The 25,379-nt window shown below is 44.0% G+C and overlaps 1 protein-coding gene across 4 annotated transcripts in view; it reads right to left on the reverse strand.

Annotated features, from left to right (window-relative positions):
* BRINP1 (BMP/retinoic acid inducible neural specific 1) overlaps positions 1 to 25,379 on the reverse strand; it is a 197,073-nt gene that overhangs the window by 62,491 nt on the left and 109,203 nt on the right. For all 4 annotated transcript variants that reach the window (XM_086414610.1, XM_086414609.1, XM_086414611.1 and 1 more), the window contains one exon: positions 8,599 to 8,789. In XM_086414610.1, the coding sequence (XP_086270736.1) occupies positions 8,599 to 8,789 (191 nt within the window). The remainder of the gene's footprint in view (positions 1 to 8,598; positions 8,790 to 25,379) is intronic.

The following is a 25,379-nucleotide window of genomic DNA, read 5'->3' on the forward strand; positions in this document are numbered from 1 at the left end:
CGGTGAGCACAAAGCTTCAACAGGAGGAGAATCGTGAAAACAAACTTAGCTGATCCCTTCCTGCTCCTTTCTCCGCCTCCTCTGGTTCCTTCTTACCATCCAGTTCCTCTTATTCCTCCTCTCATTTCTCCCCTCTCCTCTTCCCTCCTTGTTTCCTCCTTTCCTTCCTCTCTTTCTCCTTCTGCTACCCCTTCCCAGATAGACAGATGGACAGAGAGAGTGAGAGATGGAGGAGAGAGAGATAAGACACAGTTTAGACACAGATACAGATAAACAAATAGGAATAACTACGTGTCTGCGGAGAGAGGAAGAACTAAACTGTCAGTTCTGTGAAAGCAGATACTGTCTATATTATTGTTGTTATTGTTTAATTGCTAAGTCGTGTCTGACTCTTTTGCAACCTCACAGACTGCAGCCTGCCAGGCTCCTCTGTCCATGGGATTTCCCAGGCAAGGATACTGAAGTGGGTTGCCATTTCCTTCTCCAGGGAATCTTCCCGACTCAGGAATCGAACCTCGGTCTTCTACATTGCAGATGGACTTTTTATCACTAAGCCACTGGGGAAGCCCACTGTCTATATTAGTCACTGCTTTAGGAGACTGGGGTCAATCCCTGGGTCTGAAAGATCCCCCAAAGGAGGAAATGGCTACCCACTCCAGTATTCTTGCCTGAAGAATTCCACAGACAGAGGGTTCGCAAAGAGACAGACACAACTGAGGGACTGGGCATGCGTGTAACATCATCCTTTGTTCAAAGTCTGGTGCTTGGGATATATTAATAGTAAACAGTTAATCCATCCACTTTTTTCATTTATTCAATAAATATTTCTTAAGCTACATTTTGCAGGAGAGGGGAGATGACAAGAAAGTTGGGCATAGCATAGAAGAGAGAGAGAGAGAGAGAAAACCTCACCTAATTTACTCCATGAATTTTTCCTTAGAAATACATGCATATGTTACTAAGAGTATGAATTTATGGCGGATTTTATTTTGGATAACAGGATGATTCATCAGAACTTCAGAAGAGAAGCTCCACCTAAACAGATCTGATTCTTGCACCTCTGGTTCCACTCTCAACTAACTGTGAACTTGGGGACATTCGTCAACCTCTCTGTTTCTCAGTTTATTCACAAACAAGATTAGAAGAAGAAGAGCACCTGTTCCATGGAGTAATTAAGAAGAATAAATTAATTAGTATATACAAAGTCCTTACATTAGTATCTGTTTGTTGTAGCAACCAAAAATCATTTGGAATAGTAGCAGAACCTTTGATTCTAGAACTAGATTGCCTGGACTTGAACGAGCTACAGGAGTCAGTTGCAAATCCTGCTGCATGGCGGGGTTTTCATGTGTAATATTGGAAACAGTAGCCGTTTACCTCCTAGGTTGTCATAGGACTAAATCTGTTAATGACATAAAGTACCTGAGCTCTGCCTGGCACAGAATAACTTCTGCCATTGTTCGGTACCACAAATTATCAGTCATATAAGACTTATCCTTCCTTTTTGTCAACCCAATACAATAGGGTCGTCAAAGAACAAACGTTACCGATGACTTTCTGAGGACAAAAGACTGATATCTAAGATAACTGAAATTTCTTTAGAATGCTGATGATTTTTTGAGTTAAAGGGAAGGTTAAACACACACGCGCACGCGCGCACGCACACACACACACACAACAATTACTCTGGGAAGCACAGTGGTTATCCTAGGAGGCAGGCGCGGTCCTGACACAAAGGTTAATCCCTCCGCCTCGGCCCGCCCTGACTGCTTTTAGAACGGGGTTTCCTTGTGGTTCAGTGCGCTCCCTGTGGAGCCTACAGTCTGTCTTTCAGCCAAACCATTCCTTCTGCCTCCATGCTTTATTCTTGCCAATTTTCCTCCCGGTCTTTCCTCAGACTCCATTTTTATTTGTTTATTTATTTTCTGCTTGGAATGCCATGATTTCCTCCCTCTACACGTCTGGCTCCTGAAATCCTGTCCAGCTTTCTGCGCCCTATGACAGTGTGTCCTCTTACCGCCCTGTGTCAGTGGCCTCGTGTCTCCCGTACGCGCTTCAGAACCTGCTCCGTTACCGCCTTCCTGGTGCGGCTTCCCCGGCCACACCCTCCCACGCAAGACAGCTGTCACCACCTGGCTTTATCGCTCTCCAGGGCGTCCATTCTGTAGCTCGCATATATGCACCGTATTCCGTGTGCTCTGAGCACCGCCAGGCAACGGTGAGAAGTGAATAAGCGCGCCCATCCTTGGAGTCCCCCAGTGAACCTGCGTGCTGCCCAGTGTAGGAGCCACTGGCCAAATGCGGCTGCTGAGCTTCTGAAATCCGGTCGTTCCAAGCTGAGATGCACTGTGCCTATAAACTACACAGTGGAATCCCAAAAACTGGACAATGTCAAAAAAAAAAAAAAAGCAAACTAAAATATCGCATTAATAACAAAGGCTAAGGGTGTGGAGAAAATGGAAGCTTCCTCCACTGTTGATGGGAATGTAAACTGGTGCAGCCATTATGGAAAATGGTGTGGAGGCTCCTTAAAAAACTAAAAAATATGATCCAGCAATCCCACTCCTGGGCACATATCCAGAGAAATCTCTAATTTGGAAAGATCCATGTACCCCGTGTTCATAGCAGCACTATCCACAACAGCCAAGGCGTGGAAACAACTCGACACTCATCAACAGATGCTTGACTTATGAAGATGTGTTACCTATGCGCCGTGGAATATTACTCAGCCACAAAGAAGAACGAAACAGGGCCACCTACAGCGACATGGAGAGACCTAGAGGTGATTATACTGAGCGAAGTAAGACAGAGAGAGACAGATATCACACGATGTCACTTACATGCAGGTTCTAAAAAATGATACAAATGACCTTATTTACAAAGCAGATTCACAGACACAGAAAACAAACTCATGGTTACCAAAGGGAAGAGGGTAGGATGGATAAATTAGGAGTGTGCAATTACCAGGTGCAAATTACTATACATAAAAGATAAGCAACAAGGATTTACTACACAATGAAGGGAACAAGATTCAGTGTCTTGTAATAACTCATAATGGAGAAGAATCTGAAGAAATATATACAAAACTGAATGACTCTGCTGTACATCTAAATGTAACACAATATTGTCAATCAAATATACTTCAACTACAAAATAAAAAGAGATTAACAGGAAAAAAAGAAATAAAAATATCAATAATAGGTTTTCATTACATGTTGAAATAATATTCTGGATATATTATGTGAGATAAAATATATGGTTAAATTGACTCTCCCCTTTTTCTTTTCACTTTTAGAAACGTGGTTGGAAAGTTGTGAATGGCATATGTGACTCACACTAGCAGCTCATGTCATATTTCGATTGGACGACACTGGTCTAGTGGACAGACACACACAGGAATCACTTCAACACACACGCCAGATGAAGAGTGAAGGTACCGCTGCGTGGGGTGGGATGCAGCCTGGAGGGGGCACCTGCATCCCTGTCGGTACTGTGGGACCCAAGCCACTGATGCTCTGATCTCTCCCCACTGCATCTGCTGTCATTCCAGCTATGCTCGGTCCTACACAAATGTGTCCTTTTTCCTCTCATGGTTGGGGCTCTGCTTTTCTCCTGGCCGACTTCTACTCATTGCTCAGGTGGCACCAAACTCAACACCACCTCTAGGAAGCCTTCCATGAGTCATCAACTGTTTACTTAGGCTGAAGTAAGGACACTAACCACATGCTTCCATGCATGGCCTCCTTGTGTTTCTGCTACACTTCCTGGTGATTGCTTCTTGAACAGCCTGTCTCTTTTACTAAAGAAGAAGCTCTGTGAAGTCAACGAGGATGTAAGAGCCTTTCATCACTTCGTTGTCATTGCCTAGCACTATCTGGGCATATATTATGTGCTTAACAAACGGTCAGCATTTTATGTGCGGATGAAGGGATAAATACGAAAATGGTCCGGCTCTACAGTGTTTGTTGAATGACACATCTGCCTTAACTACTAGACTGAAATCTTCCTGTGAGAAGATTCAGGATCATTAAAATTAATCTCTGGGTTCCACATGCCTAGATTTAAGCTGAGTTCAGGATAAGAAACTCATATCTGCTCCTTCCCATGAAGCCTTTGCCGATTATACAGGAGAGCATGACCGTCCATCCTTTGGATCTGCAGCAACCTGAACAGACTTGGCTTAAAGATGACTTTATACTCAACAATTGGAGAAGGAAATGGCAACCCACTCCAGTAGTCTTGCCTAGAGAATCCCAGGGACAGGGGAGCCTGGTGGGCTGCCGTCTATGGGGTCGCACAGAGTCGGACACGACTGAAGCGACTTAGCAGTAGCAATACTCAACAATTAGATGTTGAGTTCCAGAGGGTGAGTGGTGGCCTGAGGCAAGAAGGACTCTATCTGATTTTTCTTTGTAATGTTCCCAGTGCTTCTCCCAGGTCAAATGAAGAGCCAAAGTTCAGTTACCATTTGATGGGTAGATGGATGGATGGATGGGGAGACAGATGATTAAATGGATAGATGAACAGATAGATGAGTGGAGAGGTAAATGATTAAATAAGTGAATATAAGCTAGAAGTTAGAGCCAGGAGGCAGAGGAAATAAATATTACACGTGTCAGCTCAGGCTCTCTAAGGGGCCTGTGAAAGAGAAGGCGAAATAGCCCAGGTCCCTCAGGACTGAGAACTGGAAGAAGCAAACCTTAGATCAAGAGGGGTTAATGGGCTTCTTGCTGCATTATTAAGACTTAATTTCTTGTTTATTAAGAGAACATTCTGTTTAGAGTTGCTTTCCCATTTGGGCATTCCTGCAAATTGCCTCTTCACCCCTCATAGCCCTTTCCTCAGTCTTTCTGTCCTCTGGGGGTTTTGTCTCACTCTCTGCAGCACTTCTTTCGGGGGGGAACAAAGTGGGACATGCAGAGGATGGGCGATGAGGGGAAAAATCCATCATCTTACCTTCTGAGTCACTAGGGGACACTGTTTCCAGAAAAGGGAAGGGCATGTCTGGACTTCAGGTCTCTGGGGTATCCCTCAGCCTTTCCTTCTGAAAAGCCTTTCCTTCTGAAAAGCCTTTCCTCAGCCTTTCCCCAGCGACTTAGTTCACAGTCTTCCTCTTAGCCAAGGGGAGCTCTCCCAAAATACAGGGTGGGTAATGAGTATACACACACCCACACATTTACACAAGCACAAAACCATAGGCTTTCACACATTCAACAGAGATTCCTGCAATATGCATACACTCACATACATGTGAAAGCTCACTTATATATGTATACACTGCAACCATATTCACGGGTTCAAGGCATATGCATGTGTGCAATGCATATATATGTATGTCCATGTATAGATTAACTTTCACAAAAGTATTAGCAGGCATCTGTGCAAGCGGGCATGCACTCCCATGCACATGTACAAGCTTAGTTATATATCACACAGACACCCAGCCTGCAAGGTGTTCCCTTTGGTCTAAAACAGAAGCTTCAGAGGAACCAAGGGGAATGACCATCCCTGCATTGATTGTGTCATTCCAGACCCCAGTGTTTTCACTTCATCACTGTCTGTAAAAGGTTCTCACATCAAGTATTTTATGAGTTGAACAGACGTCGCCCCAAAAGTGAGGATCCCAGAGAAACGTCTTAGACGTCAGCCCTCCTGCCGACTGCGCCTCCTCCTTCTCACTCCCTCTCCTCCTCGTCTCTAAATGCATCCACTTGTCCTGTAAGTGACAGTTTAAGGATCATCTTTTGTTGTTTGAGTATGCCCTCAGGAGCTCACCTGACACCTCAAACAGCTCATCAAAGCAGTTCTTCTAAATGAATATGGTGTTCTCCTTAGGAAAAATTATAGTGAATACAATTCTCTGCACTTCCTTATATTTATATGGAAAAATGGAGAGCCAGACAAGAAAGTGAATTTCTCTGCATCTGCCATTCATCTAGTGAGTGGGAGGAAGGGGCTGTAGTCCTGAGTCCCCAGGGTGTGAGTCTCACTAAACAGTAACACTCTGTGCTGTGCTCAGTCACACAGTCCTGTCTGACTCTCTGTGACCCCATGGACCGCAGCCCACCAGGGTCCTCTGTCTGTGTAACTCTCCCAGCAAGAATGCTGAAGTGGGTGGCCTTGCCCTCCTGGTTGGATCTTTCCAACCCCGGCATGGAACCCACACCTCCTACGTCTCCTGCGTCAGCAGGTGGGTTCTTTACTGCTGAGTTGCCAGGGGAGCCCCCAAACAATAACAATAATGATCACAAGAACAACAAGGGCCATGATTTGTTAGGGGCCAAACACCGAAACAAGCACTATCAATGCATCATTTTCTATAACCTTCAAAGTATGCGTGAATAGCAGTGTTATTTCTATTTACACAAGAGGAAACCAAGGCTGAGAGTATAAACTGTCAAGGTGACACAAAACGTGTGAGAACCAGGCGATCAAACACCAGAGTCCGCCCTTCTAGACCCTACGATCTACGGCCCCCTTCTCTGCCATCGCATGAGGACACTCTTAAGAAAGACTTTTCTATGAATGAATGAATGAAGTGATGATGTGAGAAGGACCTCACATGGCTGCTGATGCTGTGTCCATCAACAGTAAATCCTCCCGCCTCCCCGCTCCCCGCTCCGCCCGCTGAGGATGGAGGAAGCATTTAGGGCTTGCTGTCCAATCCTGGAACTCAGTCCAGTGCTCTGCATATTTTAAAATGTTGTGCTGTAAAAACAGGAGAGGAACAAGGCTCTGTGAATAATTCACCACCTCGCCTCAGAGAAATTAAAAATATATTTCACTGCAAAAGAAAAGTGGTTGTTATTTGGGACTCCCGGGGACTTGGACAGAGCACAGTTCTTAATGGAAGAGCTGCATTGACCCTAGTAACTTTTTTTTTTTTCCCCAAGTGAAATGGGAGGTGGGGGAAGTTTAAAGAAAAGAGTACGTGTTAATGCCACACTCAATGTAGAAGTGATTTCATTTTCATTTTATGATAGAGCAGAATTTATATGACATGATTTAACATTCATCAGTTAACCAATACACGCTGGCTGATTGATTGTTGGATTGGGCGGGTTGGCAGGTCAGTGAGCTGGTTAAAGAGATGACAGATGTTGGGTCAAAAAATAATGCAAGATTTGTGGATGGAAAACCCTAAGTTAAAATGTTAATTTTGTCACCAATCTTAGCTATACCTCTTGAAAGTTTCAGCTTCCTTATATATACAATGGAGATAATATAATCTAACGTCATTTTTGCAGACTAAAGAGGGCATAAAATGCCTGCTAAGACTATAAGGAAAATATTCAATAAGGTGTGGCAAGTATGAGTAACTGGGGCTTTCCTGGTCTGCAATGCAGGAGATGCTAGTTTGATCCCCTGGAGAAGATCCTCTGGGGAAGGAAATGGTAACCCACTCCAGTATTCTTGCCTGGAGAATCCCATGCCCAGAGAAGCCTGGCGGGCTACAGTCCCATGGGGTCGCAAGAAGTCAGACACACTGAAGCAACTAAGTAACAACAAGAACAACAACACGAATTCCTAAGTAGTGGATTCAAAAGAATGAATTGGCCCGACCAACCTCTCCCCCCACAGCTTCCACATCATCACGTTTCTAAGCTGATCCGCCTTGAAAGGCATATTGTGTGCTCAGCCTAGAAAGTTTCACCACTCTCCTACACAGACAACTCCTACTGAGCTAAACTGTCACTTCCTCTAGGAAGTTTACACGAACCACTCCAGCTTGTGCTCACCCTCCTCGGAAAAAGAGGATCAGTTGTGATAACCATGACTCGGGCTACCCACTAGCCTTTGCCAACATGCCAGTCCTGATTGTTTCACTGACATGAGCCGAACCTAAACGCAACTTTGCAGCTCTCTGAGCAGGTGGCGTGGTGCTCCACCACCGAAGGGGCTTTCTCGAACTTCACTGGACCCAGTCATTGTGGCAGAAACCTGACGTCCAAAGGATGGTAGCTCATAATACAAGATGATGACGCATGTGGGCAAGACCCACAAGCGGCTAAGTGCAGTAGTCTCTACTATCTCCTGTGTCCTTTGCATTTCCTTTCTCTCATTGATCCTCCCCTCTTACCCTCAGTCCCTTCAAGATGAACTGGACACAAAGAGGAGAAACGGGTAAAGCTGAGTAGGCAGGAGCAGTTAGTCTGCTTTCCTACTGGTCTAGTCCAAACCCATAGAAGATGCAATGATATCCCCTTTGTAAAATGATAACCTCAAGTTATCAGCCCCTAAAGCAGATTCTGATAAACAAAAAGACTTCTTGCAACAATATCTCAAATTTAATTTTTCCCTCAGATTAGACTGTCCTCCAAAGGAATCAATACAATAAGATTAAACATTCTGAACAGATTGAGCTAATTCCAAGGTGATGCCATTGTTCCCACAAAAAGTTAGAGAACTCTCAAGTTAGATTTTCCCAGAGAACAGAATCAGCCAAGACAATCTGGCTTCTCTGACAACATAGCCTTCTGAGTGATGTACAATGGCAGAGATGTTAAGATGGCTTTGATCCCAGGCCACCCCATGGTCCCCTCCCTCCCAGACCCAAAGTCACGACCAGGCTATGTGGCCCCGTGACTGTCGACCTACCTCCCAAGGTGGCAGAGATGAGGAGGTGGGTGCCGTACTTTTTGATGACGGTATCAATGAACTGCTGAGTGGTGGGTCTCCTGCCGAGCAGGCGGATGCTCCTTTGAAACTCCGGCATGAGGGGCACTGGATGGCGGACCAGGTCTCTCCTCTCGATGGCTGTGTTCCTCACCTTCCAACGGGCAAACTCCCTGGGCAGAAGAGATGGGTGAGACTCTCAGCTTACTAGCTCTACCCCCAAGCCAAGTCCACCCAACCAGCCCATCCAGGCATGTATCCTTAGGTGAGAGTGCTTGCAACTATTTTCAGTATTTGTTAACTGATACTTAGCTCTGGAACCCTTGCTCTTTTCAGCACCACGAATATTTACTGCATGCTTTTCTCATCACTAGGGGCTTCCCTGGTAGTTCACACCATAAAAAGTATGCTACAGCTCAGGAGACCTGGGTTCAACTCCTCGAACGGAAAGATCCCCTGGAGGGAGGCACGGCAACCCACTCCAGTATTCTTGCCTGGAGAATCCCACGGACAGAGGAGCATGGCAGGCTACAGTCCACAGGGGCGCCAAGAGTCAGACACGATTGAGCCACTGACACAGTCTCATCTCTGGGATACCGCAGTGAGCCAGAGAGACGCAGTCATGCTGTCCTGATGCTTACGGAGCATCAGACCCAAAAATCACTGTCATCTAGTTGCTTATTCATCTCCCTCACTAGAGCGTGAGTGAACCCATAGAGATGGGATCTTCTTAGGTACATGGTACATGGTACATGGTGGAGTCAAAAGCATGCAGGCTGGATGAATAAATAAGCAAAAGAATAAAGAAAGGAAGGAAGGCTCTGTACCAATGGACAAGGCATAAGGCTCAATGCAACTTGAAAGTTGTTTGAAGACAATTCCACGATCCAATAATGAGCCCAGGACTCAGCTTCAATAGAAAATTTCCCATGCATTCATTGAACAACTACTATTTGAAAGAAACTAAGTTATGTTCTGAACACCAAGTGAGGGAATTTCCGCTCTTCCCTTCACTAATGATGGAGAAAGTCAAGATGGAGAGACACTGGACTTGGGAGTCTACAGTCAGGGTCTCACTGTGCCTCCTGTAAATTATGGGGTGTGATCTTGGCCAGAGGATGTCACTTCTCTGGATCTACATTTCCTTATGTGTAAAATCCAATTAATATTATCTATTTCCTATTGCTGGTGGCCAGAGTACATGAAGCATAGGGTGTGAAAATACCCTTGGGAAATGCCAGGCACTAATCCAACGTGAAAGTTTTATAACTTTTATCTCCTCACACATTCACGGATATATGAATCATTAAAGGGTCACAGGTGATGGACGAGGAGCATGCAAACCAAATACAAGTAGACGCTTTAAGGGCCTTGGTTCAGGTTGTTTTTGCTTTAATAATGACCTCTGTTCCTAGCAAAAATGGAGCTCCCCCTGGAACAAGCAGCTCTCTGACCTGTCTGAGTTATAAGCTCCAGGTCCCTTGAGCAAAACAGATTAGTCAAGAGGACAGTGAGGTCAGCCCAGATAGATGATGGGAGTGGGCGTCTAATGAAAAGGTCCCCTCTCCTGCCATAAGCTGGGAGAGATGAATAAAGGAAGGGGCATGGAGCAAGAAGACGCAGAACAGGGTGGGAAACAGGACAGAATATGTCTCGGTAATTCAGTGGTGGAGTCTGACCCCTGATGCAGAGAAAGCTGTGTCTGAAGAAAAAGTGACAAGCATTTCCAAGCCTCTGAGCCTACGGTCTGTGTCTGCTTAAGAAACCTCTGTCCATAATTCATAACGCAGTTTGAATTCTAAATAAAGTCAGCTCAGTGCTCTATACGAGGTAGGTACGTATCAAATCTACCAACTGCACTCAGTGAACCTTGCAGGGCACCTACCCAGGGCCAAATATCATGTCCACAGGAGGGAGGGGACACACCCCAGTCTCATGTCCTTAAGATGCTCATAGTCCAGCAGGACAATCACGCCCTGCTTATTGTAAACCAAAGGCTACAAGGCGCAAAAGAAGGAACACAGACTTCTGAGGTCGGTAGGGGAAGCTTCAGTGAGAAGGTCACATCTTAACTACAGTTTTGTGATTTAAACAAACAGAAGTGTTGTTTAAAAAAATCCAAATACCCACGTAGATGAAAGGGCAGGAGCAGAGTGAGTAAGAGGACACAGAACACTTTATGGGAAGAGCTGCACAGGAGGTGAAGTGTATGAAGGAGAGGGTGTGAAACGGGACAAAGTGGAGCATGTGGGGTGACCAGGCATTAGAGGTGGGGGATGTCAGAGCCAGCTGAGGGGGTCTCACAGGGGTGGTCGGCAGCTGGTAGCATGAGTCCCTAAGATTACTCATCCTGCTCTGGGTAATCTCCTCCCCCAGAGTGCAGGCTGAATAGGACCCAGTGATTTGTTTCTCATGAACAAAATGTGAAGGAGACAGCACGTGAATTTAGTGATCAGGTTACAAAATACGGCAACTTCTTAGCCATAAGAAAGAAGGAAATGATGCCATTTGCAGCAACATGGATGGACTCGGATGTTACCACACTAAGCAAAGTAAGTCGGACAGAGAGACAAATGTCGTGTGATGTGACTTATACGTGGAATCTAAAACATGACTCAAATGGAAATATCAGTGAAACAGAAGCAGACTCAGACATGGAGAGCAGACCGGTGGCTGCCAGGTGGGTGGGAGGGGAGGAGGGGGAGCTTGGGCTTAGCGGATGCAAACTGGCACATACAGGATGCACAACAAGGCCCTACTGTGTGGCACAGGGAACTGTATCCAACATCCTGTGATAAATCATAATGGAAAAGAATGTGGAAATGAATATACATATCTATGGCTTCCCAGGTGGCACAGCGGTAAAGGATCCGACTGCCAATGCAGGAGACCCAAGAGACAGGGGTTTGATCCCTGGGTCAGGAGGATCCCCTGGAGGAGGAAATGACAACCCACTCCAATATTTTTGCCTGGAAAATTCCATAGACTGAGGAGCCTGGCAGGTTACAGTCCATGGGACTGCAAAGAGTCGGACATATATATATATATCTGAATCACTTTGCTAACCCTAATCCTAGCCCTAGCCCTAGCATGAATTAACTGATAATTTACAAGTATAGCTGTAAATCAACAATACTTCAATAAAATTACTTAAAAACCACCCAAAGCATGGTAACTTCCATTTTTCCCCTCCCCTCCATTTCTCTCTCCGTCAGCCTCTCTCTCTTTGTCCTCATCTGGCTCTCACGCTGCCTTGATGTGAGATGCTCTATCAAGAGATCTGTATGGAGAGGAAGGGAAGTCTCTGGTCAACAGCTTCTGAGGAACAGAGACCACACGGGGGCTGGGTGCTAACGGCAGCCATGTGCATGAGCTGGAAGGCTGACCCTTCCCTGCAAAGCCTTGAGATGATGATGGTGTAGCAAGAGCAAGGGCATCTTGCCGAGCCACAGCCAGATCCCCACCCACGGAAGCTGAGATAATACATAGAGTTGTATTAAGCTACAACCTGCGTAATCTGTTTCTCAGCATCAGATGACCAAGAAAAGATGATGAGAATCATCAGATATTTCTGAGGAAAGAGTGTTTCCTCATCAGCGTATCACTGACATGTATAAAACTATACATATATATATATATATATATATAAAATGGAATTAAATATATATGTATAGGCATAGAAACATATACTTCTTTCAGTATTATAGATAAATAATAGTTTTAAAATATTATGTTATATAACTATGCTATATACAGGGATAATATATATACATAACTTTTATTTATGACTTACAAACTTGGGTTACTATTTTTTTTCATGTGAATATGTCTACATTCCTCAAAATTAATATGAATTTACACGCAGAGAGGTTAAAAGCTGTGTCAAAAGTCACACAGCTCATTACTGGTAGAGCTGGGAGTAGAAAATTTGTATCCTGATTCTTAAATCATTCTTTTAATGTAGATATTGAGAAGGAGAATATAAAAACCATGATAAAACCAGTACTGACACAAAGGAATGATGCCACGCCACCATCAAATTACAAATCCCATGATTTAACTTTTTTCTTTCTTTCTTTCTTTCTGTCTTTTTCCACCAACCTCCACATTCTTTCTGATGTTCTCCAGCTATACATCCAGGGTCTGCCATCTGTGTTGCTTCCCTGAAAAAACTAGGGAGGAAGACAATGCTGCGTTCCTGGTTCCTCCCTCACCATGTGGATGCTGGAGGATGCACTGTGATCTGCAGAACTCAGTGTGCACACTCGGGAAAAGTTCAGTCACTGGGGGATGTTATGAAGTTCTGACTGCCAGGCACTGCCTGTTCAGCACCACAGACAAGGAACTGATACATCTTACTGAAAAAGAGTGGATGTTTAAGAAAGTTATTAAACAATTATGTGCTATTTGCAACAGTCATTTTAGTCATAGAGGGATCAGAAAGAAGGATCTCTAACCCAGTCTGCAGGAGGGGCTGGGGTGGAAATGGGGATGTCAGAACATCCTGTAAAGCTTAATCTTGAAAGGAACATTGCATGTGGCTAGATGAAGACAGGGGAAGGATATTTTGGGAAGAATGAGCTCCACGTGCAAAAATGCCAGAAAATAAGAGAAAAGGACAGTAGTTGGAGAGAAAGGGATACATATGTGTGTAGCATTCATGTGTGTGCATATGAAATGTAAGAGGTAAAAGGCTGTCGTGACCACACAATGAGGGTTTTCTGTGTTGAACTGTGATATTAGATTTTTATATATATAAATTATATATTAGATTTTATATATAAACTATATATCTATAAACCATATAAACAGAGTTTATCTGTTTATCTGTTTTATCTATAAACTATATATCTATAAACCATATAAACAGAGTTTATAGATATAAACTCTTTTCTTAATGGGCAATAATAAAGACTAAAAATGTTTTAATAATGAGTCTACATGACTCTGTGACAATCAAGGGAATGCTGGACCTAATAAGACTGTAACCATCAGGATACCATGATTTTATCCTCTTTACCAAAATACACTTAAGCAAAAGGTCTTCATAGCACCTGGATCTATTCAGAAGTAGATGTAAACAACTGAAATAGTTGGTTTTTGCTTTCAAAATTTAAAAACACTTGTTATTTTTCCAGATCTGCATTTACAGCAGTAAACAAATTAAGTAGAAGTCTTGCTATCAAGGAGCTTACGTTCTCATGAGAGTGGACAGCTAATAAAGAGACAAATGCGTACCATGTCAGAGGGAGAAAAATGTATGAAGACAAATACACAGCAAAGGAAGGAAGTACGAATGTCCAGGGGAAGGGAAAGATGGAGCTCCATATTTGTGGTCAGAAAAAGCTTCCTAATTTGATGACATTTAAGGAGACTTGAAGGAAACAAGGAATGGTGGAACAGCAATCTAGAAGAAGGAACAGCAGGTGCAAAGGTCCCAAGGTAGGAATAAGCTTGCCAGGTTTGGAAACAAGGAGGCAGGCCGAGATGAGCAGATGAGTAGAACGGATGTTACGACAGGAAGGGTAATAAGTATATACACCGTCAAAACTTGGGAAGGGGTTGGCACCAATCTCACAAGGCAAGTCTATATTCAGAAAATATTTTTTATTTTTAAATTTTAAGTAATATGGAAAGCCAAAAGAAGATTTTGAGTAATGACACCATCTAAATTGTGTTCTAAAAGAGGGGTAGGTAATCTTTCTCTGTGAAGGGCCAGATAATGTTTTAGGCTCTGAAGCCATAAGGTACCTTATTACTCAACTTTGTCCTGGTAGTATGAGGAACCACAGACAATAATGATTGAGAATGGCTGTGTTCCAATAAAACTTTATTTACAAAATCAGGTTTCAGGCCTGATGTGGCCCACAGTGAGTATGACCCCTGTTCTAAAAGCACCACTGTGATTCCTTTCATAAAAGTCATCAGATCTAACCCACTCAGTTCATAGATGGCAAAATTGAATTTGTGAGACAGTAACTTATTTGCCCAAGATCACACAGCAAATGATTGGCAGGGCTGAACTCAGGGCCTAGGGCTCCTGATTTCAAATGCAGTGGTCTTTCCACTGGAACATGCCACCTTAAAAAAAAAAAAAAAAAGTAAAAGAAAATAAGAGCGAGAAAACGTCTTGCTGGTCATGTTGTCTAACTGCTCTGCTGGCCCAGGAACAATTTCGTGTAAGTTCTCAGTGAATTGAGCACAACATAAAATATATCTATCTTTCTGAGTCCACAGAGCAAGCAAATTCCCCTTGGAGGAGAAGGCAGAGCTCACAAAGGCATAGGATAAGTTTATGCCCAATTAAACATCCCAGCAGGGCAGGTGAACCAATTAGACTGAGATTAAAAAAGGATCCTGGATGGAAGGCATGGGGTGGCTGCAGCAAGGCCCATCCAGCTGGGGGAGCAGAAGGTGGAGGGTGGATGATGACAGAGGCCGCGATGGGTGGAGACTGGATCCAGGGTCGTAGGATTTAGGATGAGGGTAGAGAGCAAACTGCAATCCCAAGACTCTCATTTAAGAGCACTGTTCTCATAGTAATCTGCCCTTGTCTTCTTTGTCAGCTCTCTGCTTTCATGCATGCACACGCACACACACGCTGAGAGTGAGTTGCGCTGAAGGAGAAAGGACTGCGAGCAAGCAGAACTGGCTCTGTGCCCTTGGGGAGGTGTGTGTTTACTCTCCTGGGAAATAAGCTGATTGTATTAGATGCTCTTCAGTTCTGTAGCTCGCAGCCAGGGCCTCAGAGATGGCAATCTTGACTCTGCCATCAATTAGCTGTGAAACCACGACGAGTTTGCATATATACTGCAAAAAAGATGCAGATGCCATCTAGGGGAAGCATATCTACCTTAAAGGGGTGGGTTTAGAATTACATTAAATCATGGAGCACAGCATCTAGAACATAATAACCCTCAACAATAAGGCAGTACTAAAGTTAGTATCAATCTTTTCACTGTCGCCATGCCCTGGAAGGAGCACCTCTGGGAAGCTGGAGGACAGAGCATGATGGACAACGGGTGGGAGATAAGAGGAAACAATCCTGTTCTTTTTAAAGCTCTCAGTAGGTAGAACTTTTGTGGTGGGATTTGATTCCTGTGAACTATGTTACAAGTAGTGAGTCTGTTTTCAAGAAATGGACTGAGTTTATAAACTTCCTCCCACTCTCATGTATGTGATGAAGACTAAAAAAAAAAGCATATTCCAGGTTGTTCTGAGAGATAAATGAAATAATGGTTGGGAAACTCTTTGTAAACTGCAGCGAGGTATGGACAGTCGTAAGCTGCTGCTGATATTATTATTGTCACTTGCAAAGGCCCAGCATCAGTGATGTTGCATGCCTGCGTGCTAAGCTGCCTCAGTCGTGTCCGGCTCTTTGCGACCCCATGGACTGCAGCCCACCAGGCTCCTCTGTCCATGGGGATTCTCCAGGCAAGTATACTGGAGTGAGCTGCCATGCCCTCCTCCACGGATATTCCCAACACAGGGATCGGACCCAGGTGTCCCGCATTGCAGGTGGATTCTTTACCATCTGAGCCATGTTACTATTCCTTAAAATGTCCTCTTTTGTTTCCTCGTGTGTAAAGTGGGGGAAAAAATTTCTATTTCTCAGGGTTGTGAGGTGAACATCTCAGCAATGCTGAGTCCTTAGTGAACACCGGATAAATGTGAGTTTCCTCCACTGTTTTCTAGATAACCAAAGTTACTAACGACCTCTAACAAAGTGGGGGGTTGCTTTACTCTTCTTTACTAAGCATGTTTTGCAGTTTTTTTCTTTTTTTTTTAATTGAACCTGATCCCATAGCAAAACCAGGTGAAGGGATATTCAAAAACACACCTACTATATAGACTTTAAAATACAGAACACTGGGGAAAAAAGGAGGAGAATAAAATGAATTTTAGATTAAAATTACCATGCAAAATTAATCATATAAAATCCTGAACACTTGATAGAAAGGGACAACAAATGTCTCTGAGTTTCCTTGCAGCCAGAAGAAAAAGGGAATGCGGACCACAGAGCCACATAGTCAAGAAGAAAACAGATCAGTTGTTCAAAGTTGCTGGAGATACACAGAATCTTGGATGCTGTGATAAGATATACAAATGTCTCCCATGATTTTTCATAAAGAGATGGATGTAGTTGAAGCTGATGGGGAATATCCTCACTGATCCACCAATATTTGATTGGTTCAACGTAGCCTAATGCATATGTATGAAACAGGCACTAACATTACTGTCTAAACAGGAAGTTATCCAGTGATCTGACTTAATCCAAGGATACATTTTAGCATATATAATCATTGCAGATGGTGATTTCAGCCATGAAATTAAAAGACACACCTTGGAAGGAAAGCTATGACCAACCTAGACAGCATATTCAAAAGCAGAGACATCACTTTGCCAACAAAGGTCCGTCTAGTCAAGGCTATAGTTTTTCCACTTGTCATGCATGGATGTGAGAGTTGGACTATAAAGAAAGCTGAACACCGAAGAATTGATGCTTTTGAACTGTGGTGTTGGAGAAGACTCTTGAGAGTCCCTTGGACTGAAAGGAGATCCAACCAGTCCATCCTGGGGGAGATCAGTCCTGGGTGTTCATTGGAAGGTCTGATGTTGGAAGCTGAAACTCCAATACTTTGGCCACCTAATGTGAAGATCTGACTCATTGGAAAAGACTCTGATGCTGGGAAATATTGAGGGTAGGAGGAGAAGGGGACGACAGAGGATGAGATGGTTGGATGGCATCACCGACTCAATGGGCATGGGTTTGGATGGACTCCAGGAGTTGGTGATGGACAGGGAGGCCTATTGTGCTGCAGTCCATGGGGTCGCAAAGAGTCGAACACAACTGAGTGATTGAACTGAATTGAATCTTGCCTTGAGTGCTGAAGAATTGATGCTTTTGAACTGTGGTGTTGGAGAAGACTCTTGAGAGTCCCTTGGACTGCAAGGAAATCCAACCAGTCCATCCTAAAGGAAATCAGTCCTGAATATTCATTGGAAGGACTGATGTTGAAGCTGAAACTCCAATACTTTGGCCACCTGATGCAAAGAGCTGACTCATTTGAAAAAACCTCGATGCTGGGAAAGATTAAGGGCAGGAGGAAAAGGGGACGACAGACCATGAGATGGTTGGATGGCATCACCGACTCAATGGACATGAGTTTGAGTAAACTCCAGGAGATGGTGACGGGCAGGGAGGCCTGGCATGCTGCAGTCCATGGAGTCGTAAAGAGTCAGACATGACTGAGGGACTGAACTGAACTGAATAGACATGGTAGATGCCAGTTCAGTTCCTGGGTTGGGAAGGTCCCCTGGAGAAAGGATAGGCTACCCATTCCAGTATCCCTGGGTTTCCCTGGTAGCTCAGGTGTAAAGAATCTGCCTACAATGTGGGAGACCTGGGTTCGATCCCTGAGTTGGGAAGGTCCCCTGGAGGAGGGCATGGCAACCCACTCCACTATTCTTGCCTGGAGAATCCCCATGGACAGAGGAGCCTGGTGGTCTACAGTCCATGGGGTAGCAAAGAGTCGGACATGACTGAGTGACTAACCACAGCACACCAACATAGACGTGGTATCTCCAATAAATGTTCACTGAAAACATAACTGATTAAGGTTACAGGATGTTTGCATTTGTTTATTTTGGGTGGCTTATTCCACTGACTGCATTTATTTGGGCGTGAAATAAAAATAAGCCTCTGAGTCTCTGGGGCTGCGGGGAGGGGAATCTGGGACCACATCCATTACTATTAGCAGAAAATTAGCCCCAGAGATGAACAGGGGAATCATAGAGGAGGGGAGTGAGGAGATGAAATCATTGAGCTGAGAGAGAGAGAGAATGTATTCCCCTTGCCTGCTGTTCCCAGCCTCTCCCCACATGTTCCCCAGTCAGCTCAGGGAAGGGTGAACCCAAGGGCACATGTGAAGTGGAAATTATCCATCTTAACATCATGGTGTCCTCGACAAACCCCCTGCCTGTCTCCATGCCCCAGAACATAAGCAAGAAGACAGCTGAGGAGTCCCAGCAGGCCAAGTGGATCTCCAGGGTAACTTAGGTCTAGAAGGGTGAGGAGATGAAACACAGAGAACAAGCAACCAACCAAAAACAGCTGTCCCTGAGAACGTGATTGTGAATACTGTTATTTTAACTAGAAGCAAAGACATTGACTTAACTGTAGAGCAAATAATCCTTGCTCACAATTTGTAGGTCAGTCTTTCTATTTTCCAAAGCGTGTTCACTTAAGTACTGGCATTTTTATTCTTCTGCCAAGCCTAGTAGGAGTTCTGAAGGCTCTTATGGGAATAAAGTTCAGAGAAATGGGAGCAACTACTTCAGGGGAAGCATCCTGGAGTTGGGCTGCATGCTTCTTACTGAGCGGAAACTTGAAAGGGATAAAAAGAAACACAACAAGCACACTTGGAATGGCCCAGCTTTGAGAGAAATGGACCATCTCCAGAAAAGCAAGTGGGATTCTCCATGGAGCAGTGTACCTGAGGACAGGGACCACCATGGGGGGTTATGGGAATTCATCATGGGGAAAGTGACTTAGGTTTTTTTGCTTTATTTCACTCAGAGCTGACAGAGCTTCCTGAGACACCCTTAGTCACCTGAGCTGCCTTGCAGTCATACCCAGAATCCAAAATATCAGAATGAGGATGAAAAGGGGTTTGGAATAAGCATCCAAGGACTTCGCTGCCATTTCACCAATGAGGAAACTGAGACTCAGGAGCAATGGACTTGCCCAAGGTCTCAGCACCTTGGATGGCAAGAGGAACCCAACTCTGGGTTAAGGGTCTGCCCTGGCCTGCCATCCCTTCCATCATGCCAGTTTTGTGGGGTCCCTAGTGCACTTGGCCCTCTGCGAAGCTCCGTCGTCTATACATTTTCCTACTGATAACCTAGAAGGGGGACACTTCCATCCTGGTCACAAGTGGGGACACTGAGGTCGAGGGCCATGAAGGCCACCTGGCAAACCCACGTGAGCGCTGGGACAAGAACTCAGATTCCAGGTGCTCTGTTGGGGTTCCACCCTGCTTCTTCCTGTCCCCTCCTCCATGGGTTCCTCTCTGTTTCTTCCTGTCCCCTCCTCCATGGGTTCCTCTCTGTTTCTTCCTGTCCCCTCCTCCTTGGGTTCCTCCCTGCTTCTTCCTGTCCCCTCCTCCTTGGGTTCCTCCCTGCTTCTTCCTGTCCCTCCTCCTTGGGTTCCTCCCTGCTTCTTCCTGTCCCCTCCTCCTTGGGTTCCTCCCTGCTTCTTCCTGTCCCCTCCTCCATGGGTTCCTCTCTGTTTCTTCCTGTCCCCTCCTCCTTGGCCCCCTCTGGCATCACAAGCCCAGTGGAGGACAGGCGTCAACCAGCCCAAACCACCCTGTCAGGAGCACCTGTGATGCTCTGCAGAGGAACAAAATCCAGGATATCCAGAAAAAGCCAATGATCATCCCCAGAGCACCTGAACAAAGGGCGCAAAAAAGGTCCTTTCTTGACATGTGGGAGGAGCTCAGAGTTTACAGCCAGAAAGTCCCGGCTTTGAACCTTAGCATAAAGCCACTCATCAGCTGAGTGGTCTTTTGCAGATTGCTCAGCCTCTTCAAGCTTCTTTATCAGTGCGATTGCAATCCTAGTATTCACCTTGCAGGGTTGCTGGAAGGATTAAGCATAATGAATGCAATTAATCTGGCAGTAGTAGCTACTCAATAAATGTGAGCTATTTATCCTTTGGCAAGGCTTTCTAAAAGGGGAGTTTGTCACATAACACATAACTTTTAATGGATATTTTAAATGATCTTAATATGCCCGTGGGCTCCAGGGATTACACAAACTGCATATAAATAAAATATTTAAAATTCTGTTTACTCGATTTGTCTCTCTGCTTATTTCCAAAGCATCTATTGTGAAAGCATGACTCATAACTAAATATAGATTAATAAAAGTTTGGAGCAGCAATTGTTTTCCAATTATCATAAATCCCATTAAACATTGCAATTAGATGAATTTTCTTTTTCAGATCACAAAGTTTGAGAGCTCCAAGGAACCACATAGAACGTCTCAGTACTGCCTCCAATCTTTAGATGGAAACTCTGAGAGGGAAGATCATTTTCTCAGGGACACACAACTGGGAAAGTGTGAACTGCTCAGTCATGTCCGCCTCTTTGTGAGCCCATGGGCCATAGCCCACCAGGCTCCTCTGTCCGTGGGATTCTCCATGCAAGAATACTGGAGTGGGTTGCCATTTCCTTCTCCAGAGGATCTTCTCCATCCAGGGACTGAACCTGGGTGTCCTGTACTGCAGGTAGATCCTCCACAGTCTGAGCCACCATGGAAGTCCAGTAGCTGGTTTTATAAAATCCAAGTCTTGCACATCTAGACGTCTGCTCATTTCCCTCTGCCACAGCACATTTTTCTAGGAGAAAATATGAGCAAACTTCTCCCCCAGCAAGTATTATGGCACTTAATTGCCAATCTTTTTCTTGTTAAAACATTTTAGGATTGTCAAGCATGCTGCCACCTGAGAGCCTCCTTCAAATCTGCTTCCCCAGTGAGGTCCTTCTTTTGTTTCCTTATATAGAAAGCTTCCCAGGCCCTGCTTTAAACTCGTTAAGAAAGATCTTTTTCTTCAATCCAGTCAACACACATTCACTGAATTTCTGATCTTATACCAGGAATTGGCAATTTAAGGCCATCCTTTACTTAACTCAAATGTTTCAAAGTTCTTAAAAATGATTGAACTCAGGGGACAACAACCTATGGCCCACAGACCAAGTTTGTGCCTCTGACTGTTGTGGAAGTAAATTTTTATTAGAACACAGTCATACTCATGTGTTTCTGTATTATCTGTGGCTACTATCGCACTATAATCTCAGAATTTAATAGCTGCAACAGAGACCATAGGGTCCATGGAGTATAAAATACATATGATCTGGCTCTATAGTGAAAATGTTGGCTGATGTTGGTTTAATCCATTGAGCTGGCCAGTCAAATGATGCATTTTAAGGAAATAATAAAAATGCTAGATTCAAGATTTATAGATTGAGCTACTCAAAGAGATAGATCATTAAATTCTGTATTTTTTTTTAAAGATTCTTTTGCCCTAAAAATATTTTAAAAACACTGGACCAAAGAAAATCAGAAAAGAAGGATGTTTCCCAGACAGCCTGCCTCAAGCTCCTTTAAGACTAAATAACAAAGTCATTACTTAAATACACATTAGAAGTCATAGATTTAAAAAAGAAAGAAAAGCCTAGATCACACCTGAGTTAAGAAAAGAAACATGTTTCAAGTGAAATTTGTGATTTGATGATTAAACAAGGTAATTGATTTCACATATGCAATGATGAAAAAAATACCATGCAGGGGTCGATGGCACGCTCAGAGGTATGTGATTGCCCACGAGCTGCATGAAGAAGGAAGGTACCACCGATTTTCCTTCTTGGGGGATGAGCTGTAGTGCCATGAAACCCTGGTTCCCATGGCCGGAACTGTAATGACCATCAAGAACTGATAGCGAGGCCAAGTGCCACTCAACAGAGCAAGCTTTTTCTGACTGTCAGAATGAATCAGAATAGAACAGGTTGCCCTGGGAAGTAGGGAGCCCTTGTCTAAAGATACAGGAGCAGAGTTTGAGTCACTGATTGACAGAGATGCTTATGGAAGGGATTCAGAACCCATGCAATCACTGGGGAGTGTTGTTGTTGCTATCTTTACTGACTGGGAGACCCTGTGTGTCTCAGAAAAGAACATGAGGAGCTGTCTTCTGAGTGCCCAGGTGAACTGGAGATATTTCCTTGTAACCATTTGACAGGTCTCCTGGTCTCTCAGACACCAGGATTAACAATAGTTATGGGAGAGATGGCCTATTTAATTATTATTTTTAGTCGTGAGTTAATTTAATGATACTCTGAAACACATTGAGAGATGCCAGCCACCTGCTTTATGCCATGGCTGCCCCCAGACTCTGAATGTTAATTTTATTTTCTCTTCTAAAGCACCTAAATACAGTTCCTCTCTGTCACAGGATCCTTCAGTCTCTCCCTCTCTCTCTTTTTTGGCATCCCTATAAAAGATGAGCAAGTTTTATTTTTCCTGGGCATAAAGCTATTTTAATGGCCACATCCATCCTACCAAAGTCACTGTCAATCAATGATTCTCCTACAAGTTCATTTGGTACTTTCCAGAAGAATCCAACTCCCCCCTCTCCTACACAGATGCTTATCCACCTAAATTCATAGACTTAGCCACGAGTAAAACTTCTTTCCAAACACTGGACATGGTTGACTTTTCAGATTGATATGCCTAAAGCATAAATATATAATATTGGGCACCAAATATGGGCCCAGTGCCTTGCATTAAGCACAAGTGCCCTGGGCAGTGGTTATAATCATCTCCATTTTATAGATGAGGAAACTCAGGTTCAAAAACCCACCCAGGTTTTAACTCTATCACACTATGCACACACTAGATGCGACTTACAATGACATGCAACCTAAGATTCTATTTAGCAAGCTAATTGCTGGCTATGAATTGATATGAACTATTCTTAAACTAGCTTGTATTTTTTGCATTTTCAGAATGAAACTACCAATATTTTGGCCTCCTTAAGGGCTAACATTCGGTCTGAAAGAATGAGCACTGGCCTTTGACCAAAGGCATCATAAATCTACCATCTACTGTACCATAATAAGCTGGGCTATCTTGGAAAAGCCATGATTTCTCTTTGGACTTCACTCTTCCTATCCGTAAAGTGGACTGCTGAGTTGGATGGGCAGCCAACAAAAGTTGGATGACTTTTGTTTAGACATGAAACAAGCTGGATTTACAAAAGGCAGAGGAACCAGAGATCAAATTGCCAACATCTGCTGGATCATCGAAAAATCAAGAGTTCCAGAAAAACATCTACTTTTGCTTTATTGACTATGCCAAAACCTTTGACAGTGTGGATCACAACAAACTGTGGAAAATTCTTAAAGAGATGGGAATACCAGACCACCTTACCTGTCTCCTGAGAAATCTGTATGCAGGTCAAGAAGCAACAGTTAAAACTGGACATGGAACAACAGACTGGTTCCAAATTGAGAAAGGAGTACACAAAGGCTGTATATTGTCACCCTGCTTATTTAACTTGCATGCAGAGTTTTGTTTTGTTTTTTTTTTTTTACAAAGTTGCTCAGTTGTGTCTGACTCTTTGCAACCCCATGGACTATACAGTCCACGGAATTCTCCAGGCCAGAATACTGGAGTGGGTAGCCTTTCCCTTCTCCAGGGGATCGTCCCAACCCAGGGATCAAACTGGGGTCTCCTGCATTGCAGGTGGATTCTTTACCAACTGAGCTTGCAGAGTACATCATGTGAAATGTTGGGCTAGACGAAGCACAAGCTGGAATCAAGATTGCTGGGAGAAATATCAATAACCTCAGATATGCAGATGAAACCATGCTTATGGCAGAAAGTGAAGAACATCTAAAGAGCCTCTTGATGAAAGTGAAAGAGGAGAGTGGAAAAAGCTGGCTTAAAAGTCAACATTCAAAAAACTAAGATCATGGCATCCGGTCCCATTCCTTCATGGCAAATAGTTAGGTAAACAATGGAAACAGTGAGAGACTTTATTTTCTTGGGCTCCAAAATTACTGTAGATGGTGACTGCAGCCATGAAATTAAAAGACGCTTGTTTCTTGGAAAAAAAGCTATGACCAACCTAGACAGCATATTAAAAAGCAGAAACATTACTTTGCCAACAAAGGTCTGTCTAGACAAAACCATGGTTTTTCTAGTAGTCATGTATAGGTGTGAGAGTTAGACAATAAAGAAAGCTGAGCACCGAAAAATTGATGCTTTTGAACTGTGGTATTGGAGAACACTCTTGAGAGTCCTTTGGTCTGCGAGGAGATTCAACCAGTCAATACTAAAGGAAATCAGTCCTGAATATTCATTGAAAGGACTGATGCTGAAGCTGAAATGCCAATATTTTGGCCACTTGATGTGAAGAACTGACTGGGAAAGATTAAGGGTGGGAGGAGAAGGGGACGACAGAGGATGAGATGGTTGGATGGCATCATCGTCTTGATGGGCATAAGTTTGAGCAGGCTCCTGGAGTTGGTGTCAGACAGTGAAGCCTGGTGTGCTGCAGTCCATGGGTGGCAAAGAGTGGACACGACTGAGCGACTGAACTGAATTGAAACACTGGATTCATTAAGTCATTATTTCAAGTAAGTTTTTGTTTGTTTTAGAGCATTTACCATGATTCTGTCTCTACTTTAGTTGCTAGGGTTCCAGAAAGAACAATACAGAACTTGAATTTTTCCGGGGAAAACACACAGGATAATTTTCAAATAAATATTCTGTAAAATAAGTAAGTTTGATATAAAGGGCTTCTCTGGGAATGGGGATGGTCACAGGATCCTGTCTCTTCCTTCACCACCATACCCCTTTGGGCTAAGGAGCCCAATTTGAAAACTCAGTCCCAGGCTCCATCTGTGCTTTGTTAAATGGGATCCATAAGCCACCTGCACCAGAATTTGCTGGGAATCCATGTTAAAATACAGAAATGAAAACTCACTCCAACTTAGCAAAGGTCTCAGCCTCTGCCTTTCTAACAAGCTCCCAGGGGGCCCCTCTACAGAGCAACATTGAGAGCCTGAGGACTGAAGGGCTCTGGCGTTTCTACTCCTTTGGACACTCTTCCCATCACTCCCTCCTAGTAAACTCTTTCCCGACCTCCTGGATCTCAGCTGAGCATCACTTCTCCAGGAAACTTCCCCGTCTTCTCC

Source organism: Bos grunniens, chromosome 8 (genome assembly GCF_055505025.1).
Source record: "Bos grunniens cultivar Pamir isolate PY7600 chromosome 8, Bosgru_T2T1.0, whole genome shotgun sequence".
Lineage (NCBI taxonomy): Eukaryota > Metazoa > Chordata > Mammalia > Artiodactyla > Bovidae > Bos > Bos grunniens.